The sequence below is a fragment of the Myotis nattereri genome, assembly GCF_964212035.1.
Source record: "Myotis nattereri genome assembly, chromosome: 14".
NCBI lineage: Eukaryota > Metazoa > Chordata > Mammalia > Chiroptera > Vespertilionidae > Myotis > Myotis nattereri.
Window position 1 is genome coordinate 60,689,895 of NC_138089.1, and position 21,686 is coordinate 60,711,580.

At 48.5% G+C, this 21,686-nt stretch overlaps 1 protein-coding gene across 1 annotated transcript in view; it reads left to right on the forward strand.

The window, feature by feature from the left end:
• PRKAR2A (protein kinase cAMP-dependent type II regulatory subunit alpha) overlaps positions 1 to 20,346 on the forward strand; it is a 43,337-nt gene extending 22,991 nt beyond the window's left edge. The window contains exons 4-11 of the mRNA XM_081106311.1: positions 2,905 to 2,988; positions 5,757 to 5,863; positions 8,912 to 9,065; positions 12,380 to 12,481; positions 12,645 to 12,719; positions 13,824 to 13,889; positions 16,121 to 16,262; positions 16,733 to 20,346. Coding sequence (XP_080962437.1) covers positions 2,905 to 2,988; positions 5,757 to 5,863; positions 8,912 to 9,065; positions 12,380 to 12,481; positions 12,645 to 12,719; positions 13,824 to 13,889; positions 16,121 to 16,262; positions 16,733 to 16,866 — 864 coding nt within the window. The 3' untranslated portion in view covers positions 16,867 to 20,346. The remainder of the gene's footprint in view (positions 1 to 2,904; positions 2,989 to 5,756; positions 5,864 to 8,911; positions 9,066 to 12,379; positions 12,482 to 12,644; positions 12,720 to 13,823; positions 13,890 to 16,120; positions 16,263 to 16,732) is intronic.
• Positions 20,347 to 21,686: the final 1,340 nt, after the last annotated feature.

Genomic DNA, 21,686 nt, shown 5'->3' on the forward strand with positions numbered 1-21,686 from the left:
ATTGGATATAATAATGGTAATAGTTTTGAGCATCTACTACATGTCAGGTACTGATTTAAACAATGAATGATTAATTCATTTAATCTGTATGGCAACTCTAATTTTATAGATACCACTACTACTGCTACTAATTATTGTTGTTACGATTATTTATTAATGTTTGAACTCTAGCTTGTATAGCCATTGTTTACTTCTGTCTCTGCAGCGTAGATTTCAGCGAGCGACTCAGACACAGCATGAGTCCTGTGCTCTGTCTCCTCGTAAACAGTCCTCTCACCTGCAGCCTCTTCAGCTCAGCTCCTGGCAGCACCGCCCTTCCAGTTGCTCAGGCCCAAACCCTGAGGGTCACTCCCTGCTCCTCGTGTTTTTCACGCCTACGTTTAATTTTGCAGCAGATCCAGGGGGCTCGGTGTTTAACGCCTCCTCACGATTCCCCTCTGCTCAGCACCGCCATGCTCCACCTGGTCCTGACCGCCGCCGCCTGGCACTGGGAGGACGGCCCGAGCTTCCTGCTCTCACTCCGTCTTCCCTCAGGCTGCTCTTCACTCAGCAGCCTGTGTGAGCCTTTACAAACATGACACCCCCCTTTTTCCTCAGTTACAGCCCTCACATTGCCCCCATGTCACTGGAGAAAAGTTCCCGTTCTATGATTGGGCGTCACCCTCACCCAGCCCCCAAACCCGGTCTCTTGCTGATCTTCCCCCGGCTCTGCATCAGTCACACCGTCTCCTGGTCACTCTCAGACATGCTGTGCACCTACGTAAGGCCTGGTGTACCTGCTGTTCCCTTTGCTTGGGATGCTCTTCCTACCCAGACGGACAATGTGACTCATCCCTCGGGTCGTCCTCACCTCCTTGAGAGCTTTACACAGATGTCACTGTCTCCCTGAGGCCACATCTGGACACACTTTTATCACCCTTTCCTGCCTTCTTTTTCTCCTTGCCCTATCGCTCTTCAACATGCTTTCATGTGTTGATTGAACACTAGAGGCCCAGTCCCCCTCGGCCTGGCCTGGGCCCTCTCTGCAGGTGGACATCCTCCAAGGAGTCCTTAGCACTGCTGTAGAGGCAGTAAAGGCTCCTGCCACCACTGCTGCACTCACCAGCCATGAGCCTGGCTTCTGGCTGAGCAGCACTTCTTTGGGAGCACACTGACCACCAGTGGGCAGCTCCTACGTTGAGCATCTGCCCCCTTGTGGTCAGTGCACATCATAGTGACTGGTAGTTCTGCCGTTCAATCTATTTTCATATTAGGGTTTTATTATGTAGGCCTAGAGGCCCGGTGCATCGATTCGTGCACTGGTGGGGTCCCTCAGTGTAGCCTGTGGGGATTGGGCCAAAACCAGCAGTCCAACACCGCCTGTCGCTTCTGCTTATCCCAGCCCCACTGCGCCTGCCGCCACTTGGTAGGCTTGCCGCTTGGTGGGCTTGCTGCCACTCCGCTGTGGTCTCTGGGCTGCACTTGCCAGCCATGAGCCCTACGTCTGGCACCTGTCAGCTGAGCAGCGCTCCTGCTGTGGTAGTGCACTGACCACCAGAGGGCAGCTCCTGCATCGAGCATCTGCCCCCTGGTGGTCAGTGCACATCACAGCGACCCATCAACTGGTTGTTGGGTTGACCGGGTGTAACAGTCACTTCGGCTTTTATATATATAGATAGACTAGAGGCCCGGGAGGGTCCCTCAGCCCAGCCTGTGCCCTCTCGCAGTCTGGGACCCCTCAGGGAATGACCACCTGCTGGCTTAGGTCCGCTTCCCAGGGGTATTGGGCCTAAGCTGGCAGTCAGACATCCCTCTGGCAGCCTGGGAGCCCTCGGGGGATGTCCACTTGCCAGCGGGGAGCAGGCCTGGCTGCAGTTGGACATCCTTGCGCTGCTGAGGAGGCAGGAGAGGCTCCCACCACCACTGCTGTACTGGCAGCTGTCAGCCTGGCTTGTGGCTGAGCAGAGCTCCTCTGTGGGAGCACACTGACCACCAGGGGGAAGCTCCTGCATTGAGCATCTGCCCCCTGGTGGTCAGTGTGTTTCATAGTGACCAGTGATTTCCAGTCACTCTGCTGTTAGGGTCAATTTGCATATTACCCTTTTATTATATAGGATAGAAGCCTGGTGCATGGGTGGGGGCCGGCTGGTTTGCCCTGAAGGGTATCCTGGATCAGGGTGGGGGTCCTGCTGGGGTGCCTGGCCAGCCTGGGTGAGGGGCTGAGGGCCGTTTTCACACAGTCCCCAGCCACCCAAGCTCCCAGTGGAGGCTGACTGGAAGCAGGTATCTGGCATTTATTTAGCTTCTATAATTGAAACTTTGTTGCCTTTTGCGGAGGCCACAGCCAGGAAGCTTGGCTTCCTACATCGCCGGGGCAACCAAGCCCCCTTCTTGCTCCAGCTCCGTGGCTGCTGGCCGCCGTCTTGGTTGGGGTACTTTGCATATAGTCACTCTGATTGGCTGGTGGGCGTGGCTTGGGCGTAGCGAAGGTACGGTCAATTAGTGTCTTTGTCTTTTATTAGTGTAGATGAGAGCAGATGTTTTTGTCTGTGTGTTCACTGCTGTGTCTCCAGAGGTAAGACAATGCCTGGCATCTAGTAGTTGCCTAACATTTGTCGAATGAACAAATCTGTAACCGTCTGCCTTACCAGTGGGGCCTCACGGTCACAACCTGAGGATATGTTGTTATTGATCCTGGGCGGAGCTGACTGGCTGGCACTACACAGCCTGTGGGTGGCTCCAGCGGGTGCTCTTCACCCATCACACCCTTCACAGGGCACTATTTGGTATTTGTGTGGAATTAAAGTTACAGTAAACATGCTCGTCATACTCCCGCTTTTTAGGAGAGAGAATACACCAATTTTTAAGTAAAGTGAGACTTTAAAGCGGAACTTAACATTTCCTTGGCTTTATTTGTATTGGCAGGTGATTCATCCTAAAAGCGATGAACAGAGATGCAGACTTCAGGAAGCTTGCAAAGATATTCTCCTTTTCAGAAATCTTGACCAGGTAACATTGATTTTAAAAATGTTTTTGTCTTTTAGCTTTTTCCTGTTTATCACTTAACTAGTTTTCAGTGTCTTAGCTGCAGCCATGTGAGGCATAAGCTTGAGGTGCGCCTCGCTTCCACGTGTTTGTGCTGTGGCGACCACCGTAACCACGGGAGCCTTTCAGAGCTTTGAGGACTTCTCGGGATTGCTTTGACTCTCTCCAGGGCAGTTCCCTTGGAGGCGTGCAGTTTGGTCGTGTGAGAAGGAAATGCTCAGGTTCGCGTGGCCTGGGCTTAGTTTGAAGGTCCCGACTCACCTTCCGGGGTAATTTCTTCAAAGATACCAGAGTGGCGTTCTCTTCATCAGCATCAGCGAACCCACAGGAGTGTCGACTGCTTCTCAGACTTAGGGGGCCTCCTGGGGTTACTTCTCACTGAGACCTCGGGCCGGGGCCACACAGAGTGAGGCTCTTCAGGGCCCGAGCGTAGGGATCTCTGTGTGGCTTCTCTTCCCTGCCTTGTGGCGACAGAAAGCAGGACCGCCTCCTGAAGACAGAGAGCCTTCCATTTTCCTGTATCTTCTCTACTTTGAGGGCCACATGAGTGGCTGAGATGCTCGGCCCACTGGGGAACCCCCGCGTATGAAGACACAGGAAGGATGGGATTAGAATTCTGAACCATCCAGCTCCTGTAAATAAGTCTTCTGAAGACACTCCCACAGTCCTCCCTGGGAATGAGGAGTCACAGCCCTGGGGAAGCACTCTGTTTGCTAGCTGTGTGGTCACCGCAAGCCTTCCTTGTTAGCATCTGTCAGCTTGTACAGTATCAGCACACATGGAGCCGTGGGACTAAAGAGATGCCTTTTGGTGATACTCAGTTATTTTAGGTAGCATGGCATGGTCACGCTGACAGACAGTAAATCACACGAAATTATTCAGCAATAAAGTTATTTCCTGGCAGGGGTTCAGTCCACATGCCTCCAAAGAGAACGTCTTTCTTTGAGTCGAAGCTGGTATTCTTTAGTGTCCCCAGCAGTCACTGATCTCCCTGTCTGACAGGCCCGACTCCGACCAAGGCTTTGTTAGAATTTAACAGCATTGTTTTGTGCTTATACTTATTGGTACAGTTACCTTCTGGTTATGGCAGGTAATATTGGTAGGTAAGTAGTTATATGTGTTGTAAAGAAACGATTGAAGCAGTATTAGCTGTCTGATAGTAGATCTCATTTATTGAGTTCCTGTTAGTAGTACTTTCCTTAGCATCTGTCAGCTTGTACAGTATCAGCACACATGGAGCCGTGGGACTAAAGAGATGCCTTTTAGTAGTACTTTCCTTAGATTTTTTTTCCTCTAGGCATAAAAAATTGATAAGCTAGGAACAATTAAGCCACTTTATACATATGAAAAAACTGAGGCTCAGAGAGGTGAAGTGATGTGCTTGGCCAGTCAGAGCAGCTCCAAAAGTAACTTCTTCTAACGCCATGCCAGCCCCTTAGATCTGATGATCCTGTTAAATTAACACCTATAAGAAGGTGACGTCATATGACTTTACACATAACATAGTGGAGCCATCAAGGCCAGCAACAGTCCTGTGGGTGTAGCTGGGAGAGTGGGGCACCACGATTTAGATGCCTGTTTTTGCTTAAATTAACACTTAGCAAGTGCACTGTGTGCATGGACGGACAAAGCTGAATGGTCACAGGAGAGCACTCGTTTCAGACCGCCCTTCAGCTTCCGCTTGAAGAGGGGAATGGTCTGATTTGGGGGCTTCACTCTGTAATCACAAGCTGAATAAGCATCGTCACCCCCCCCCCAGCAAATGTAACAGCTTGCCGGGGTCCAACCCCAGCGGGTCCAGGGGTCCCCAAAGATGTGGACGGAGTCGGCGAAGAAGGAATGACACGGAGGCAGCGTTCAGTTGATCATCATAGCCGGGTTCTCTTGTCAGGGTCTCCTGCCAAGTTCTGGTCTGGATCTCCAGCGAAGTTCTGGCTAGGATCTCCAGCCAGGTTCTGTGTCCATGTTCTCTTGCTAGGTTCTCCAGCCAGGTTCTCCAGATTCTCCAGCCAGGTTCTGTAGCCATGTTCCCTCGCTAGGTTCTCCAGCCAGGTTCTGTCCAGGTTCTCCAGCCAAGTTCAGTCACCAGGTTCTAGTCAGGTTCTCTTGCCAATTTCTGTAGTCAGGTTCAGTCCAGGATCTTTTGCCATGTTCTTTCGCTAGGTTCTGTCTCTAGGTTCTGAGGCCAGTTTCTGTCCAGGATCTTTTGCCATGTTCTCTCCAGCGAAGTTCTTCTGTCTCTAGAGAACGTTCTGTGTAGGTTCTGCGCCAATTTCTGTCTCTCTCTCTGTCTCTGTCTGTCTCTCTCTCTCTCTCTCTCTCTCTCTCTCTCTCTGTCTCCTAAGTTCTGTCTGCTGTTGTCTTGTTTCAACTGTATTTATACCAGTTGATTCCAATCCTATCAATCTCTATTACAAAGGTTAGGGCGTTTCTTATCTCCATTCCAGGGAGTAAAGATTATGTAGCTTAAGCATGATTATTCGTAGTTAAAGTGATTAATTACCCGCCTGGCACTTAGTTAAGGGATTTTATTCCCTCCCTAACTTCAGGGGAAAATCCCTACTTGGGGAAACAACCTTTCTCAGAGAGGCGACCTTGGTTAAAACACATAGTGCCAAGAAGGTGAGCAAACATATTAAGAACAGTATGCCATATATGCCAGGTCCCTTGAAACAGCAAGCATGGACCGGCTCCCGGCAACAGCTGTCTTTTTCTCTCGCGCGCACCTGCAGGAGCAGCTCTCTGAAATCCTCGATGCCATGTTTGAAAAGATAGTGAAAGCTGATGAGCATGTTATTGACCAAGGAGATGACGGAGACAACTTCTATGTCATAGAACGGTAAGCGATGGGCTTTGCAGTGGTGCGGCTGCACCTACTGACTGAGGACAGTGCTGCCCCTGTGCTTGTTCCGCTCAGAGAGGACGGAGGCAGAACTAGCTCCCGAGCGTGCCCACCTCTGTCCACAGCCTCCCTCCCTCTCCTGCTGCCCGGAGTCCTCAGTGCATCCAGCTTGGGTGGCCACTGTGTACAGTAGAAAGGCTCCTTTACAGTAAGGCAAGATGTGCTTCTTTATTTTATTTATTTATTATTATTACTTTTAACCCTCACCCAAGGATAATTTTCCATTGATTTTTAGAGAGTGGAAGAGAGGGAAAGACAGACAGAAACCTCTATGTGAGAGAAACACATCGATTGGTTGCCTCCTGTACGAGTTCCAACTAGGGCCCAAGCCAGGGAGGAGCCTGCAACCAAGGTACGTGCCCTTGACTGGAATTGAACCCGATGCTCTACCCATTGAGCCAAACCGGCGAGGGCGGCAGGATGTGCTTTTTAAACATTTTATTTGCCAGTGTTCAAGGGAATTGGTTTCCTGAAGGATAGCTGTGATTCTGTGTTATCATCTGTATCTTTCAATCCCAAATTGTGAGCCCCATCTCCAATAGGGGACATGCAGGGGCAGCCGATCGATATTTCTCTCTCATCCATGTTTCTATCTCTATCCCTCTCCCTTCCATCTCTCTCTAAAAAGCAATAAAGGAAAACAAACTTTAAAAGAGAGTGAAGGTCATGTTTTTTAAAAAAAAGAAAAAAGCCCTAACTGGTTTGGCTCAATGGATAGAGCGTCTGCCTGAGGACTCAAGGGTTCCAGGTTCAATTCCGGTCAAGGGCATGTACCTTGGTTGCAGGCACATACCCGGTAGCGAGTGTGCAGGAGGCAGTTGATCGATGTCATCGATGTTTCTAACTCTCTATCCTTCTCCCTTCCTCTCTGTAAGAAATCAATAAAATATATTTACTAAAAAAAAAAAGGTTTCTTATTCTCATAATGAAGTTTTTTAGGGAGAGCAAGGCAAGCCCCCAGGATTTTCCAAAAATGACTCGGAGAAGTGACGGCTTGGAATTTCATGGGGTTAGAAGGTGGGGGCTGGGGGAGGGCACTCTTCGGTGGGGCTGGCACTTGCGGTGTTTGCATTTGCCAGAGGAGGGAGCACAAGGCTTTCTTCTCGGACCTCCCAGCTGCCAGGGAGAGGAGGAAGACAGATGGTAGGACAGGGCTTGAGAACGAGACAGGCCAACATCGGAGTGGAGTTGACTGTCACATTCACCTATGCATGCTGTTTTGTTGGGTCACACATTGTTGTGTGGCCTGATTTTAAGTAGTTTGCCGGGGGATGCAGTAGTGTTCTATGTCATCATTTGTATTGACTATATAATGTGAACATAGACATGTATTTGAGCTATCCCCGATTGTTAGCAGATTAAATTGTAATTTTTGCTGTCAAAATATTACCTGGTGAGCATCCCTATAATTAAATATTTTTCAGTGTCTTTGATTATATTCTTTAGAATTCTCTCTAGAAATGGAATTGCTATGCCAATATGTCTCTTTAAGCAATTTGCTATATGTTGTTCATTATCTTGCAGAAAATTTGAAACATTTACATTCGCCTCAGTGGTATATTGAGAGAGTATATTTGGTATATTTCTCCAAATGCTTGTCATTTCTGAATATTTTATTTAGCAATTATTATCAATCAACAGAGAAATTGTATTTGTGGGGGTTTTTTTTACTTTAATCAGTTCTACATCCTAGTTTTCAGCAGACTGAAAGACAACCCATGCAATCATTTCAGTACCTGCAGGAAAAGCATTTGACAAAATTCAACACCTTTTCTTTCTTTTTTTTTTTTTTAATATATTTTATTGATTTTTTTACAGAGAGGAAGGGAGAAGGATAGAGAGTTAGAAACATCGATGAGAGAGAAACATCGACCAGCTGCCTCCTGCACAACCCCCACTGGGTATGTGCCTGCAACCAAGGTACATGCCCTTGACCGGAATCGAACCTGGGACCCTTGAGTCCGCAGGCCGACGCTCTATCCACTGAGCCAAACCGGTTAGGGCTCAACACCTTTTCTTGATCGAAAACTCTCCACAGCCCAACTGGCATAGCTCAGTGGTTGAGCATCGACCTATGAACCAGGAGGTCACAGTTCGATTCCCGGTCGGGGCACACGCCCGGGTTGTGGGCTCGATCCTCAGTGTGAGGCGTGCAGAAGGCAGCCGATCAATAATTCTCTTTCATTGCTGATGTTTCTATCTCTTTCTCCCTCTCTCTTCTCTGAAATCAATAAAAATATATTTTTAAAGATATATATATTTAAAAAAAATCTCCACAACTAGGAACAGAAAGGACTTTTCTCCAACCTGATTAAAGGCATTTTTAAAAACCTATAACTAACATCATGCTTAAACGTGAAAGATTGAGTGTTTTACCTTTAAACAAAAGAACAAAACAAGGACGTCTGCTCTCATCACTTCTCTTTCATATTGTGTGTAGGTCCTAGCCCAGCCGTGGGCAAACTACGGCCTGCGGGCCGGATCCGACCCGTTTGAAATGAATAAAACTAAAAAAAAAAAAAAAAGACCGTACCCTTTTATGTGATGATGTTTACTTTGAATTTATATTAGTTCACACAAACACTCCATCCATGCTTTTGTTCCGGCCCTCCGGTCCAGTTTAAGAACCCATTGTGGCCCTCGAGTCAAAAAGTTTGCCCACCCCTGTCCTAGCCAGTGCAATAAGGAAAAGGAAAAGGGAGGGAGGGCAGGTGCGCGGCATATAGATTGGAAAGGGAACAGAACCCTGTTTGCGATGACACGACCCTCTAGATTCTAGAGTGTAGAAGAGAAAGCAGTGCTACGAAAAAAGCTACTAGTGAGTTTAGCAAGGTCAGAGACTACAAAGTCCAAATGCAAAGATCTGTTGGGAATCCCCTATTACAATGTTTTCTATCTTACATACCTTCTGTTCATATACTACCTACCATTCTTAAATTTATTGTTAGAATTAGTAAGTGAAATTGTTTCTTCTTATACTTTCAGGGGAACTTACGATATTTTAGTAACAAAAGATGATCACACCCGTGCTGTTGGTCAGTATGACAACCGTGGAAGTTTTGGAGAACTCGCTCTGATGTACAACACCCCGCGGGCTGCTACCATCGTGGCCACTTCCGAGGGCGCCCTGTGGGCGCTGGTGAGTAGAGAGAGGTTCCCTGCGTGGCCCAGCGTGGATCCCTCTGCTTCGGGGTTTCTGTCCTTGGTGTTGGTGCTCCCTGCGTCTTACGGCCAGTTGTCTGGGAGACGTGGAAGGCCTGGCACCAGTGCATCCTCCATTTCTCCAAAGGGTTTGTCAGCAAACCGTGTACTCCAAGCCACAGGGCAGTGACAGGGCTGATGCCCTCGCAGTCCTGTCAGCTCTTGTCACATTTTCTGTTGATTTTTTTGAGACAAGTAGAAGGAGAGCGGGGACAGCTTTCTCTACTGGAGACAGCCTAGCAAAGGGAGCCATTGAATGCTCTTCCCGCAGCATTTCGCATCCCTAGCTCCAGCACTAACTTCTCTCTGTTCAGCCATCTCCTTGTGCATTGGCCCATGCCAATATCCACTAGATTTAGATGACTGGAAAGGCTGATGGCCATATTTTGGGAAAGAACTTCCTAAAATGTCTTAGGCACAGCACAGCTGTGATCCCTGTCCTTTATTGTACATGACCTACCTTCCTTCAAAATATATAACTCTCTTTTTAAAAAAAATACATATTTTATTGATTCAGAGAGGAGGGGGCGGAGAGGGGGAGAGAGAGATCATTGATGAGAGAGAATCATTAGCGGCCTCCTGCATGCCCCAGTGGGGATCGAGCCCGAAACCTGGGCATGTGCCCTGACCAGGAATCGAACCATGACCTCCTGGTTCATAGGTCGACGCTCAACCACGAAGCCACGCCAGCTGGGCCTCTCTTCCTTCTTTTTTTTTTTTTTTTTTTTTTTTAATATATTTTATTGATTTTTTACAGAGAGGAAGGGAGAGAGATAGTTAGAAACATCGATGAGAGAGAAACATCGATCAGCTGCCTCCTGCACATCTCCCACTGGGGATATGCCCGCAACCCAGGTACATGCCCTTGACCGGAATCGAACCTGGGACCTTTCAGTCCGCAGGCCGACACTCTATCCACTGAGCCAAACCGGTTTCGGCTCTCTTCCTTCTTAACAAAATATTCTCTTGTACAAATTTCATATTTCACTTTTAAAACATTGGCTTCTATAATTTGTTTCTATTTACCTTACAAGCAGAATTAAATGTATACCCTAGAATTATCAACATATTTCCTCAAATGAAATAATGTTTTTTGAAAACACATTTTAAAGTATTAATAGAGCACTTTACTGTGACTTAAAAAAATAAGAATGCTCCTGAGAGATGAGTGATAGAATGGCTTCAGAATTGATCACACACTTTGGGACTCAGTGGTTGGGAAACTCAGGATGGATCAATAAGTAATGCGGGGAAGTAAACTCTGTTATAAAATGCACTGGTGTTGCCCTGGCTGGTGTAGCTCAGTTGGTTGGGTGGAGCATCGTCCTATACAGCAAAAGGTAGCAGGTTCAATTCCCAGTCAGGGCACATACCCAGGTTTTCAGTTTGATCCCTGATCCGGGTGAGTATGGGCGGTAACCGACTTATCTCTCTCTCTCTCCCCCACCCTCCTTCTTTCCTTTCTAAAATCAATAAAAACATATCCTTAGGTGAAGATTTAATAAATTTAGTAAATAAAATGCATTGATGCTAACTGCTGGTTCAGGCCGATGTGGAATAACCCTATTCCTCAATATTCTTATCTCTTAAACTAAAAACCTCTACATGTCACACAACCAACAAGCAGGGAGATCCTGGAGGTGGACGGAGAAGGCGCTGGCTGGGTCTCAGCACTTCAGGGAGGATGTGAGGACGGCCGGGCGGTAGCAACGCCCTCACGCACTCACAGGCGCAGGAGGACAGCGGTTCTCTCTCTCTTGAGCCTCAGGGTTATTTGCTGGACTCTGAGCGCGTTGCCTGAGGGAGCAGCCACTGCACAGGGGCATGTGTGTGTGTGTGTGTCCCCACCTTTGGAGGGCCCTGGAAGCTGGTGGATGTGTGTCAGGAAGGGCTTTGCACAGCATGGAGTTCTGGGAAGTGTGAAAGCAGGCGTGGAAGGGGTGGGACGTGAATGAAGTCGCTTAGAAGGTATCAGCTGTTTCTTCTTCAGCTGGAATAGCTTGCTGTTGCCATTGTAGTGATCTCTAACAGTCCATGATCGATAGATTCCTAAAGATGTTGTTGTTTTGGACATGCCTACTCAAACACAAGGAGGGGAACTTTTTAATTCCTATTTTCCAGAACAGCCTGGATTGTTCTCTTTCCACAGCACTCTTGGTCTAGATTGGCCCAGAAAACATGTAGAAACTGAATTCCAAAGATAATGGAGTAATATTCCGAAGTATAAAAGTAATATTTTAAATGACTAACCTTGGACTTCAAAAAAGTAGTGGCATGTAATGCAGCCATTATAGCAAGCAGACCGCTAACGAAAATGGGGCGGAACCTGGCAGAGTGCCGGTGAACAGGCACTATTTGTACAGCAGTTTAGGGAGGGGGGTGGGAGCCTGCATGGTTCGCAGGAGGCCTGTAGGATGCAGTAGGTGACGTCTATAAGGCAGAGCAAACATAGCCAGGGAGAGGGCGTGGGACTTTGGTACTTAATGAAATAGGAGTAAAATAGCAAACATACAGCTTATCATGCCCTTAGCTTCTTGCTGTTTTTCACCCTGCCAGCCTGTAGGATGTCCTTACTGTGTTCTCCCCAACCCCAGTGTGTTTTCCACGACTGACAGCCTGAGGTAGAAGAAAACTACCATGAACTCAGGTACACATAACCGTGTGACCATTTAGAAGCCTAAAACGAATCAGTCAGCATTCTCCTGGCTGCATGTCCCTCCTCGCATATCTGAGAAGTGCCTGGCTATAGCTCTGGTTAACAGTCTCCCAAGTATGAATCCATGACTTAGTGGGTCAAGGTACCTTTCACATGCCTGCCTTCCATCCTGAATTTCCTCCCCTGTCTCTATTTAAATTCTACCCCTCCTTTGGGTCCCAGACAAATTTATATTTATAACTATCTATTTTGTATTGTCTCCTCATTGAGATTGTAAAGTCCTTGAGGGCAAAAGCCATCTGATTGTTTTATCTCCTTTTTCTTAAGGTGCATCCTTTCACATTGAGCAGCGACAGGCTGGAAGCTCACAAATGTTGGGGAGTTTTCACCTTGTATTCTCTTTCTGACCCATAGGTGGCGCCTATAGCAAGCAACAACTGAGACCTCTTTCTGGCTCAGGCTACAGCTTTTTCTCAGATTGGAGTATCTGCCTTAGTACCTTTCATAGTCCGAATGTTTGCTGTGGCCCGGTTAGTGAAGGCAGAGGTGTTCTCTTACACAAGCATTTACCAGGATTTTCATATTCTTTCTTGTAGGACCGGGGGACTTTTAGAAGAATCATAGTGAAAAACAACGCACAAAAACGGAAGATGTTCGAATCATTTCTTGAGTCTGTGCCCCTCCTTAAATCACTGGAGGTAAAGTTCATTGACTGTGACTCTCTTCATGGGGGCTTAAGAGCAGCTGTTAAAACTGTTCTGCTGTTGAGGTTTCCACACAAGCTCTTCTCATTCTGTGTGTGCAGATATTTTGTGACTTTTAGTTGAGGTCTGTTCCTTGTAACTGTGAGTATTGTTCCAGGTGTCAGAGCGAATGAAGATTGTGGATGTGATAGGAGAGAAGGCCTACAAGGACGGAGAGCGCATCATCGCTCAGGTGAGGCCGAGTCACCGCGGCGAGGCCTCGGGCCGCGTTTTCCGCTCGCGTTTGGGAGCTCAAGTTGCACGGTGCTGGGCCCACTTGCAGCTCCTCTGGGGCCGTGGAGGTGCCTCTCGCTGGCATGCCCGCTGCGGCCTTCACCGCTGTCCTTGGCTTCTGGTATTGGCTCTTCCGGATTGTCCTTTTCTTTTCACTCTAAGCTTCCTTTGTGGCTGCCAAAACCTGGGGAAGGTCGGAAAGCTGTGCCCTTCACCTTCTCCCATATCTGCTTGCCTACCTCTCCCCTTCTTCCAGCCTGTGCACTAACCTCACCTTCTCAGTGAGGCTCTGTCGGTCCTGTAGCCATCTCCTCCATCGCCCTCCACAGTCCCTGCTCACCTTTTTCCTGTAGCACTTTCCGCCTCCCAACACAACAGCACAATTTACTGATTACTGTGTTGATTGTTTACAGTTCATGCTACCAGACTCTAAGTTGCACAAGGGCAGGGATATTCGCTTTGTCCACTGATGTATCTCACATTCCTGGACTAGAACAGTGCCTGGCACGGAGTGAGCCCGTAATTATTTGTTGAATGACCTGAATGACTAGTTCAGTGAAGTGGGTTAAAGTCAAAACAAGCAAAAGAAAAGCCTGAGGCTCGAAGGGTGACATTGGGCCACATCAGAGCACCTTCCTCACCACAGCGAGGCCCCCACCGGGTCTGTGCCGTCAGAGGCTGCGGGTGGTCAGTTACACTGGGCCTCCATGACCAGGGTGGCCAGGAGTCGCCCTGATGTTGCCTGGAGCAGCCTCGGCTGCTGATCCCTTGCCACAGGCTTCAGTAGTGAGCCAGCACGAGCAGTAAGGAAGCCGGTGCTCTGTGCAGGGGAGCCTGGGCACCGTCGTGGAGGAAGCTGGGACTATTCCCTGTCAGGAAATGTGTGTCAGTGACATCGGACTGACGTCCCGTCATCAGGATCCTCTCATTTTGTTCTGGATTTTTAGCCATTGATTGACTTGTAGGTTGGAAAAGAAATCAAATCAGAGCTCAGGCAATAACAAATGACCAACTTCTGTGCCCCTCTTCAGTGCTTATGTACCTGACCTCCTTTCCGTTTCAGGGTGAAAAGGCTGATAGCTTTTACATTATAGAGTCTGGTGAAGTGAGCATCTTGATTAAAAGCAAGGTGAGTTGACGTGTGACGATGCAAGTTATTCCAGGGAAGACCCAGATGCCAGGGGTATGCACAGAAAGCAGCTGTTTGCTTTACATAATGTGAAGTGTGGTCAGTGTGCCAACACCCTCATTGGTAGGTAAGGTGTGTGACCGACAGAGACCCCTGTTCAGGCCTGTCCATTGGTGGGGACTCAGCGTATTTCTTCTTGTCCCTGTTGCCTTTGTCTCTGCTGTGTAATCAACGATAGGAGAAACATTGCCCTATAAATCCATAGAAATAAACATCCTCATGGACGATGGGTGGGATTATACAGTTAAGAAGTACATGTAGGTGTTGGACATGCAGAGAGCTTCCTTTGTGGAGCCCTGGGCGGGGAGGTCTTCAGGATGATCGTTACACTGGCTGTTTGATGGGCAGGGAGACCTAGAGACCCAGGACTGTAGGAGGGAGAGTGATCTCACCATAAATAGCCATCAGCAGATGTCCCTGTTCCCACTGTTTTGGAGAATATAGAGTTTGTTCACGTAGTGAGTTAAACCTAGTACTATCAGCCTAGTAGGAAGCCTCTGGAGAACATCTTCATTAAACGCTCAGAACGGAGAAAGAAAGAAAGAAAAGAAGGAAGGAAGGAAGGAAGGAAGGAAGGAAGGAAGGAAGGAAAGAGAGAGAGAGAGGAGAGGAGAGGAGAGAGAGAGAGAGAGAGAGAAAGGAAAGAAAGAAAGAGAGAAAGAAAGAAAGAAAGAAAGAAAGAAAAGAAAGAGAAAGAAAATTACGATGATTGCTTAGCAGGTGGCTTGATTGCTAACTTAAAACAGACCTGCTGTTTCCCATGGAGCAGTGGTTGGAAGCTTCTGTGTCCTTCACTCACAGTGCGGGGCTGCTGACCCCTGTCTGTGCGTTTCTCAGGTGTTCGCGGCCACACGGCAGTGTGGGACAGCAGCACTGTGACCCTGGGGGCTCGCGAGCTTGTCGGGAATGCAGGGTCTTGGGCTCTGTCCCAACCTACTGAACAGCATCTGCACTGTCACAGGCCCCGAGGGCTCTGCTGTTGGTGTGACCGTCAGCAAGTGCTGTTCCAGGAAAGACACAGGGCACCGCCATGTCTGTACTCCCAGAGATTGCTACAGACACAGGAAAGAGAGCGTTGGCGTGAATGGGGCAGGTTGACATAAGAGCAAACAGGTCAGGGCAGGAGTGTGGAAAGATGGTCAAGCCGTGTAAGCTCGTGTGGCACTTTTATTTTTCTAGATAAACCCTCAAAAAAACATCTATCTACCCATAACATAAGGTTTCTCTTAGAGATTTGAGACTAATTCTTACTAAAAATTCTAAATAATTATTTACTTGAACAAGTTATTGCTTAGTTCAGCAGAGGGATTTGTTTCTTTAAAAAAGGAAACTCTAGATATTATGTACATATAGTACATTATTCATTCTTTTCAGTAACCTGATAAGCATGGATTACAACCTGCTTGATTTCTTAATACAGAGTTAATCCACCGAATTTTAAGGTCAGACATTATTTTAAAAAATATTTAGTTACTTAATTCTTTAAAAAAACGTGGGATGGGACCACTAACTTAAGAAGTAGGCAATACCAAAAAGAAAGTCGGCACTGCAGTGTGTCCTGGAAAGTCATGGTCTCCACTCAAAGGCAGCAGCCCGGGACGGGCCCTCTCCCTGAGAAAAGCGCGGCGTTTAGGGAGAACTGGTCAGACGCTCTTTCCCCCCGTGCCAGGGAAGCCAGCAGCTAGCCAACCAAGAGGATTCATATATGCGTATAAAATACACCTGTTATTATATGTTAATGCATATTAACATTATAATAGTAGCATATATTATTAAATATATAATATACTATAATGATGATGTGTTATATATAATTAATTATATATAATTGTAACATAGTATGTTATACATAACATGTTAACTATGTTATAATTGCTTATAACATATTAATGTGAAGTATATAATAATAATATATATAAACATTCAAAAGGAAATGGCCTGTGCTTTACCTCTTGCTGTTCAGCTATTACCTGAGAGGTATGGGACTCAGGAGGTCCCAGGTGAAAGCCAAGCCACTGACAGCCCATGCAGTTCCCCTGGTACAGCTGGGGTCCCGGCAAAGTGCACTGCTCAGTAATGTGTTGCTCTAGTAAGGGGGGATTACGTGTGTGTGACTGGACACGCCCACTGTGATTCGGGAGTCAGCGGGTCGTGCTCTCTTCCTGCTCCAGACCAAAGTAAACAAGGAGGGTGGCAACCAGGAGGTGGAGATCGCCCGCTGCCATAAGGGACAATACTTTGGAGAGCTTGCCCTGGTGACCAACAAGCCCAGAGCTGCTTCTGCTTATGCTGTGGGAGACGTCAAATGCTTAGGTAAGAAAACTCCTTATGCATGAATACTTCTTTTCTCACATGCAGTGCTTTTTTCTCATCAGCAAGCCTCGGCTTATATCCGGTTCTTGCATCTAGGCTGGGGCAGTTTAGTGTGACCAACCAGAAATGAGTGACTGTTTTCTCACCAATATTTCTGGGCACTGACATCGCCTGTGGACAAGACAGGCTGCCCCTGAGGCTGGGGATGGACCAGAGTGTGAAGAGAAAGCAGGCGTCCAGGGCTGTGGGGCGGAGAGCAACAGCTGCCGGGCTCCGCCAAGTCTCAAACCCCAAGGACACCGCCCTGCTGTGCTCCCGTAGAAGCGCCCCTTCTTTTCCCAAGTGCTCAGTGCCCCCTCTCATCCCCTGTCACGTGGATGTGTGTGTGGAAGAAGGTTTGCAGGAAGGAAACGGCTTTGAGTCGTTGGTCTGGAATTCATTATCTCCCTCCTCTCTCTCTCACAACGTAGTTATGGATGTGCAAGCGTTCGAGAGGCTGCTGGGGCCCTGCATGGACATCATGAAGAGGAACATCTCCCACTACGAGGAGCAGCTGGTGAAGATGTTTGGCTCCAGCCTGGATCTCAGCGATCCTGGGCAGTAGGTGTGCCGCCCTGCAGTCTTCTCAGCGTGACACCGAGACCTCCCGTCAGCCACAGGACACACGCGCAGACGCGACAGAACTGCTGCTGCCGTGGCTGTGGCCACGGGCGTTTAGGAGACTTGGAAGTCAGCACTGAAGGAGGTAGAGGTCCACCCCCACCTCCACTTTGCTCTGAAAGCCTCTTGTTAGACTTGTGATGAGTGTTCCAGCCCAGTTTCACATCTTTGGTTCCAAACGGCATGTCTCTCCAACAATTAAGTGCCTGATACAAAGTCCAAAGTGTAACGTCTCCCTTTCCTCTCCTGCTGCTGCTGTTGCTCTAGGAAGTTAGCACAGGTCTGCGCAGCCTGTGGCGTAACTGTCCGCAGCCTCGCCCGGCCTTTCTCAAGGGAGGAACGCTGCAGCCTTCCATCCCCTGTGTCCTTTGAGGAGTCCACATGTGTTCACAATTGTAGCCTTTGGTCTTAGAGTGGGAAATGCTGGCAGTAAGACGGGGCCCGGTGGCCCTGTGGCATTGTTCTGTCTGCTGAGAGAACAGCTGCACACGTGGCAGCTGCCTCCCAGCTCGCAGTGATGCTTAGGGGGCGGCCCTGCCCGGGCCCAGCGGGCCAGCACCGGGCACGCTGACCGGTCCGTGGGGCCCGTGTTAGAGCAGAACCTTTGGGCCTGGTACTTTCTTCAGTAGCAGAGGGGAGGTTTTCTGGGTTGGGGAGGGGGAGTTCTTTTAGATTTTGTTTTGTTTAATCTCTGTGCAGTTTGCATGAATAAATTGCTGTCCGTTTATAAGGAGCCGGGGTCTGGAGGTGCCATCACTTTATCTGACCCATCACTTTCCTGGATAATTCCTGCCACCCCAGTTGCCAGGTGCCTCTCCTGGCTCGGCAGGGTGCCAGCAAGAGGTGGTACTGCAAAGAGCCTTGCTTTCTGCTCCAGCACCACCTAGCTTCGCTGTTGAACCGTCCATTTTTAAACTCTTTAAAAGAAGCAGCAGCTATTTTTTGAAATTAAAACAATATTTCTCTATTTAGGAATTCCCCTTGGATACATCCATATGTATCAGTTTGTCAGCTGACTCAGGCTTTTATTCTAAAGACCAACTCTTTGTTAGTTTTCAAAACTCGGCATCATTTTCAATTTTATAGAATTACTGCGAAGGCCTTTCTAATTAAGATATTAGGATATTTGGGGTTCCAGTTGTTGATCCCGAAGGAAAGTAATTTAGCTTGTATTTTAAAATTTTTTGAACCTTTTAATCATATCAGGTAGAATTCTGATGAATTATCCTAATTAACTAGATATATTTCAGAATGAAATTTTTTCTTCAGAATGGCTTAAAAACAGGTGTTAGAAGCGATCCTAAGAGCAGTGTGAAATTTGCATTGTAGCCAAGTTTATATTAAATCAAGAGGCCCTTTCCAATACGATGTTTTTAAAACTTGTATAACTCAGTAAGTCCCTAGGAGGTGACATGCTGGGGCCTCATCGTCCCTGCTGCGGGCGCTGACGGAGCCGCGCGGAGCCTTCCAGGCCACATGAGCCACGCGCTCTGTTCCCAGGCGGTGTGGTCACGAGAGCCCCAGTGGTGGCTCACAGCCCGGCCGTGCTCCGGGGCTGGAAGCAGCAGGCGCGCTCCCAGCTGCCCTGGCCGCCTGCACTGCCGCCCTGGGGTCCCGAAAGGTTGCAGCTGATACCCCAACACGGGCAGCTCGCGTGGGAAGCTGCGTGGTTTTCCTTATGGCCTTTCACGGTGGCTCTTTTCTGTGGGGTTGCTTTCATAGCAAATAAGTTAAGAAAGCGGATCTTGCACTTTAGCTGACAAGAACCACACCACGCCAGTGTCTTGCAAAGGTAACAGGTACATCGGGCTTCAGGAGTGACACAGAAGTCTGGCCCCAGACTATGTCAGGGCTCTGTTAGAACACCGAGCAGATGCCCCCTCTGCCTCCCCCCCACCCGCCATGCCAGCATGAGCCAGGGCACTGTGACCTCCATGCCAGAGTCACTCCTTCAGGCTGCTAGGGAGGGGCCTTCCCGTCCTGCCCCCTTGCCCTTCTAGTGCAGTCTTCCCTTCACAAAAGCCTCTCGGCCCCCGGCTCACTCATGATTGGTGTTTTATAGAGAGCTCATCAGGGCTAAGTCCCCTGCTCTAGTCACAGACTGCCACATGGATCACCAGCCTAGCCCCTCACTGCATACAGGGCCCTTTGGGGTCTGGCTTGAAGGAGGGAGACTTTAAAGGGACCAGCGTGAGTGAAATGGGACAGAGCCATGACCAAGGTGCCAGGGGCCCGAGTGTCCCAGTCAGTGCAGCGTGGGAATCAGGTGACAGACAGGCTCAGCCCTGGCTCCGGGGCCTACACTTGCTGGGCGAGGCCTTCGCTGATGGTTGAGCCTCAGGGGCAGAGCGTGTGTTGGGAAATGATCCCTCTGTTCATGGGTTTGGATGTGGAGAATGTTCCGAGAGCCTCGAGGTGCAGTGTTATCCTTCCTTCTGGCCCCGGTGTGTCACACTGCTCTCTGAAGGAAGGTCCACGTGTTCCGACCGCCTGCTCGATGTCCTCGCATGTCATTGCTGTGGACTCAGAATCCAGGGCGGAGGTTTGAGCAGTTTAATGAGCAAATTGGGCAGAGAAGTGGCAAGAAATGGTCCTCCAGCCGGGAGGTGGTGGTCCTCCTACCCCCCGGGTTCTCGCCACGGCAGAGCACCAGTGAGGGCGCACAGCATGGCCATGTTGTGTCAGTGTACCAACAGCCCTCTCCTTTAGAAACATCGCAAGAGCATTTTTGCACAGAGAAAAAGACCCATGAATGTCATCTTTTATCTTTTGTTTTCAGTTGGAATTTTTGTTCTTGACATGCACTTGTAAACCAATCTTGCCAAGGTACAAGTTGTTTTGCTCTTTCGCTACAGTTACCTCTGACTCCTCCTGTCTTGACTGCTGAGGTTCCTCGACTATTCTGATGTCTGTTTATGGGAAGCAGCCTTCCATGGGGTTCCTTTTACACACTGTAGGGCTATCTTTATACTTAAAAAGGGTTTTTTAAAGAAAACTGTCACTAACCTCCTGGGGGATTTGCAGAAAACCATTTCGCCCATCTTGAGCAAAAGGTAGATTCCTCATTATTTTCTTAAAAGCTCAATGTAATAAAAGAAATCTAATTTAGCATTGTTGTGCTACCTCAAAGGTAAAAATGTCTTAAAGTCTCTTTTTGGTCCTGAGTCTATACATGGTGTTTGAAATGTCTTTCAATTGGAATTATTTTTAAATCATTGGGAAGAATTTTATTTTAAACCGTTTTACTCTTGTGTTTTAATCTTAGAAGAATAAGTGATTGGAAGTGATTGATTCTTGCTCTGTGGTATTGAACACAATTAAATCATTGTTTGCCATAAACAAGGTTGGGTTTTTAAAGGGAAGCTCTGGGCGTGGCTTGGCTCTTGGTTAATAAAGGCCAGCAGGTCGGTCTGACTTTCCAGTGCGGCCGTGTCCTGTGTTTGTACTCTCGCACCAGGGCTCCAGGCCATCCGGTCACTCATTTGGCAGGGGGCCTGGCCTCCGGGACCAGGCTGGGTCGGTGCCCTGGGCCCCACCTCACCTCTGTGCCGCCCCTGCCCAGGCCGCTACGTCAGCACCCACTGCGCCACGGACCAGCTCCCAGTGCTGTCCCAGGTCAATGTCCAGGAAGAGCCGGTGTCCCGATTCCAAGGCAGTCAGACGGAAAATGCTCTCTTACCTGGGGGAGACAGACCCTGTTGATTTAAATGTTAATCTCATCGAGTCACTCTTACAGAAAACTCCCAGATAATGTTTGACCAAATGCCTGGACACCCCAGGGCCTAGTCAAGTTGACACATAAAAGGAACCACAGCTCTGAGTTGCTGGGGATGGTGTGCCCGGGGACCCACACATCCCTTGCCTGGGAAGATGTGCTCCCCGATGGAGCCCAGCAGAGCCACCTCTGTGTGATGCTGTTTATTTCCTTCTTGCAGCGTGGCTACCAGAGCCAGCAATGACTGACAGGCCACTGTTCCCACAGGTCACCAAAGGGGCTCATTCTGCCACAAAACCGTGTTCCAGTTTGGTCTCACCTACATCTGGCAGTACAAAGGCCAAATAGTGGGCGTCCCTACAAAATACCCATGTGGAGCCCCAGAAACTGGTAGTTGAACCCTCAGAGCCAAACTGGCCTTTGCCAAGACTTTAATTACTTAAATATGGTTTGACCTTTGTGGTTTTTGTGGTGGTATTGCTATGAACAGGTAAGAAATGTCAGGCAGCCTGGCCGGCATGGCTCAGTGGTTGAGCATCAACCTCTGAACCAGGAGGTCACGGTTCAATTCCTGGTCAGGGCGCAGGCCCAGTTTCGGGCTTGGTCCCCAGTGTGGGGCGTGCAGGAGGCAGCAGATCATGATTCTCTCTCACCATGGATGTTTCTATCTCCCGCTCCCTTCCTCTCTGAAAGCAATAGACATGTATTACAATAATAAATAAATGCCAGGACAGCCCCGGGGAGGTCAGGTGATTGGAGAGTCGTCCCAGTGTGCCAAGGTTTTGATTCCCAGTCAGGGCGCCTAGAAGAACCAACCAATGAATGCATACATACATGGAACAAATCTTCCTTTCTTCATCTCTTTCTAAAATCAATTTGTGAAGAAACAAACAAATGCCAGGACAGCCTCAAGATCATGTTGTCCACAGCCTCAGCCCTAAGGAGTGGACGTCGCATGAGGTTTTGCTTCCTGTGTATGTTGTGACAGGAAGCTAGAGATTTGTTCTATCAGAGTTACCTGAATGGATCCTCAGCTGTCTTATTGCATC